Source organism: Fulmarus glacialis, unplaced genomic scaffold, assembly GCF_000690835.1.
Source record: "Fulmarus glacialis isolate BGI_N327 unplaced genomic scaffold, ASM69083v1 scaffold24158, whole genome shotgun sequence".
Taxonomy (NCBI): Eukaryota; Metazoa; Chordata; class Aves; order Procellariiformes; family Procellariidae; genus Fulmarus; species Fulmarus glacialis.
In genome coordinates this window covers 1-3,414 of record NW_009227977.1, presented here as the reverse complement: position 1 = coordinate 3,414, position 3,414 = coordinate 1, and the positions used below count along the sequence as shown (strand labels likewise).

The window sequence follows — 3,414 nt, the reverse complement described above, 5'->3', positions numbered from 1 at the left end:
GAAAAGAGGCGGCTGCCAGGCAACCCCTGGGGGCGGGGAGGCACAGGCAGGGAGGTCAGGCAGAACAGCCTGTACCAGCCACCCACTAAGTAGATTCCTGGGGGAATGAGAGGAAGTTAAGAGGGCTCCCTGCGCTCCAGAGAGCGGTGGTTCTGCATGAACTCAGTCATTTAGAAAAACGTTGCTTGAGGCTGGAAAAAACCAGGAGGCACTACCAATGCCCAGCGCTGTCGCAGCCTCGACTCGGCAGCAGAAATGCTCCCCACTGCCCCGGGAACTGCTTGCGCAGGCAGGGTGCAGCCCCGCTCCCACCGCGCGGTGCAGGGAGCCCCCTTTCCTGGGGCAGGGCAGGCTGTAAGCCCTTTTGTGCTGGCCCAGCTGGGGACAGAGCCATCGCGGGGAAACCTCCCAGGAGTAGAGAGATGGGCTGTTTCCCACGCCACAGAGCATCTCCCCTGCTGGGTCCCACCCAGCCATTTCCCCCCTGCGCTGGGGAAATGCCCACACTGCCCTCGCCCAAGGCAGTACCTGTGGTGGCGATGCAGTCAAAGCCCACAAAGGCATAGAAACAGGTGGCAGCGCCGGTCAGGATCCCTTCCAGTCCGAAGGGGACAAACCCACCGGAGCCAAAGGCTTTTTTCCTGGACAGGAGGGAGGAGAGCAGCTGCTGTGGGGTGTGTGGACAGCGGGGCCTGTGCCAGCCCTGTGCCAGACCCTGGCCTGGCATGGTTGCTCTCCTCACCCAATGTCATCCAGTGGGTCCAGGTACGAGCCGTTGTTGTAGTCCTCCTCTGAGAGCTGCCAGTTCTTGATGTCTCCCTTCACAAAGCCAGCTATGATGACGAAGCCCAGCACCACCAGGTTCACCGCCGTGAAGATTTTGTTCACAAGGGCGGATTCGCTGACACCGAAGGCCAGCAGTGCTGCAGGGATGGAATGGGTGAGTGGGGACCCGCCGGGCTCCCATGCCACCACCTGTGGTGCCACGGAGCCGCTCTTATGCACTCACCAGTGAGCAGCCCAATCAGGATCAGGGCAAAGAAGTCTGGGCGCTCGGCCAGCACCCCTGGCAGGTGCACTGTCGTCTTGTTCATGAAGAAGGTGGAGATGTGGTTGCCAATGATGTTGTCGAATGCTGCGCTCCAGGCTCGAGCCACGCTGGCCGTGCCTGGTCAATGCAAACCTGTGCATCAGTCTAAGCCCAGGGCAGAGCGGCACCGGCCACCCTCACCCCAGCACCCAGCTCCCTGCAGATCCCACCCCACACCCTGCTCCTGCAGCACCACACACTGCCACCATGAGCCCCCCACACTGCCAGTGCAGTGCTGGAAGGAGCCCGGGCACACATGCCAGCACCCTGCCCGGCCCCATACCTATCACGTATGAGAGTATGAGGTTCCAGCCAGTTGTGAAAGCCCAGATCTCACCGACGGTGACATAGCTGTAGAGGTAGGCAGAGCCGGTCTTGGGGACACGGGCCCCAATGAGGACCGCGGCCCGCAACGCGTCGATAGCGCCCCCCAGCCAGTACCGACGAGAGAGCAGCCACCAGGAAGCATAAGACGATGGAGGGACCAGCTGTTTCCTTGGCCACCTCCCCAGCCAGCACATACACGCCGGCCCCCAGCGTGCTGCCCACCCCCAGGGCTATGAGGTCCAGCGTGGAGAGGCAGCGAGCGAAACGCGTGTCTTCGGAGCTCAGATCCACCATGCGCCGGCGGATCAGCTTCTTCCCAACGTTGGTCATTTTTCCCCTGAACATCTTGCCCTCTTGTGGGTGGTGCTCAGCTGCCCAAAACCCCTGCAAGAGAAGGGACCATAGGATCGTGAAGCTCAGTGTCCTACAGGCAGCAGGACCCACACTGTGGGGAACAGGGCAGGCAAGCAATGCCCCCAGGAGCTGTACCTGCTCCCAGCCAACCCATCGGCACCAAGCCCCCACCACGCTGGTGGGGCAGAGACCATGGCGGCTCCCTCCAAGGCACCGTGGGGCTGCACATACCCCACCTGCGCAGCCCCTGCACCAGGAGAGTGAACCAGGGATGAATTCAGCGAGTCGTGGTGGGAAATGGGCTCATTGCACAAGCCCTGTGTGGTCCCCACCATGGGGCCCCGGGCACGTCGCAGAGCTTGCCCACTGTCTCCCAGCAACTCCTCACTGATTTGGCAGCCTAGAGATCCCTCAGCCCAAACTTGACTGCTGGCACATCCCTCCGGCCTGGTGCGTGGGCGGGCGCAGCAGCGATGGCAGGGAGACAAAGCATTCCTCCAGCAGAGGATTTGGCAGGCTGGGCTGACTCACTGGGACGCGGCCATTCCTCCTTTGCTCCCAACATCTGCACTACACCCTCAGCAGGGATGCGTGGCCAGACACCAGTGCGGGCCCCTGGCGCACATCTCTTGCGTGCCGACGGTGCTTGCTGAGCAGCTCGCATGCTCCGCAGGCTGCAATCGTCCTAAATGTGTGACACCCCCGCTCCCCTTGCTCACAGCAGCCACCCATCCCCAAAACCTCTGGGAGATGAGCACCCTGTGGAGCAGGCAGCCAGCACAGGGTGAGAGGAGCTGCAAGGAAAGCGGATCCCAATGCCCACGACCGCAGCTGGCACGCCGTGCCCAGCACTGAACCACTCACCCACCAGCACCTTCTCCCCACTGGCTGCTCCCTTCATTGGGAAAAAAAACATGCTCCAACCAGGCACCCAGAGCAGCAACAACGCCACACTGTATGGATCAGCATAAGTACACACGAGGATAACTTTGTGACCCTTTTCCACTGACGGGGATTACCAGGGTTGCAGTGGCAGCCATCAGCTTGTCTGCTTCCCCATAACCAGCAAACCAGCCCATTTCTGGAGAAACCTTCTCCTGAGCTGGCACATGTCACATTCGGCCTTGGCCCAAGGAGTCGTCCCAGCCCAGGGCAGCCTCTGGGCCAGGTTTCAAGGGAACAAGTGTCCCAGCACTGGCACCTTCCCAGACACTGCCCAGACAGCTCTGGCTGTCTTCCCCAGCGCTGCTCGATTGCTCCAAGGACTTCTGACGCCCGATGCGAGCTCTGCAAACTGGGGCTGGCAGGAGAAACGTCCCCAGCCCTTATTCCCAGAGCAGCGCAGAGAAAAAAGCGCGAGCTGCGCCGAGCGGGAAGATGTGGGCCAGCCTCCCCTTCCTAACCCCCGCAGGCCCTGCTGTGCTGGGATTCACCGTGCCCGACGAAAGGAACACGTTAAGCACCCAGACCCACACCAGCACCCGTGAGAGCCGGCCTAGGGAAAGCTGCTCACGTGGGTCGGCTGGCTCCGGGGAGGCTCAGCTCATGGCCGGAGAGAGGTGTCTCGCAGAAAGCCACGCTGGCGTCCGAGATGGAGAGCGCGCAGCGAGCTATGGGCGAGCAAGGAGAGGAGAAGCAACCTG

General features: G+C 61.9%; 1 protein-coding gene across 1 annotated transcript in view; it reads right to left on the bottom strand.

The window, feature by feature from the left end:
- SLC7A3 (solute carrier family 7 (cationic amino acid transporter, y+ system), member 3) overlaps positions 1-1,762 on the bottom strand; it is a 5,062-nt gene extending 3,300 nt beyond the window's left edge. Inside the window, 5 exon segments of the mRNA XM_009583345.1 lie at positions 529-641; positions 743-923; positions 1,010-1,168; positions 1,374-1,503; positions 1,505-1,762. Coding sequence (XP_009581640.1) covers positions 529-641; positions 743-923; positions 1,010-1,168; positions 1,374-1,503; positions 1,505-1,762 — 841 coding nt within the window.
- Between the last annotated feature and the right edge of the window lie 1,652 nt (positions 1,763-3,414).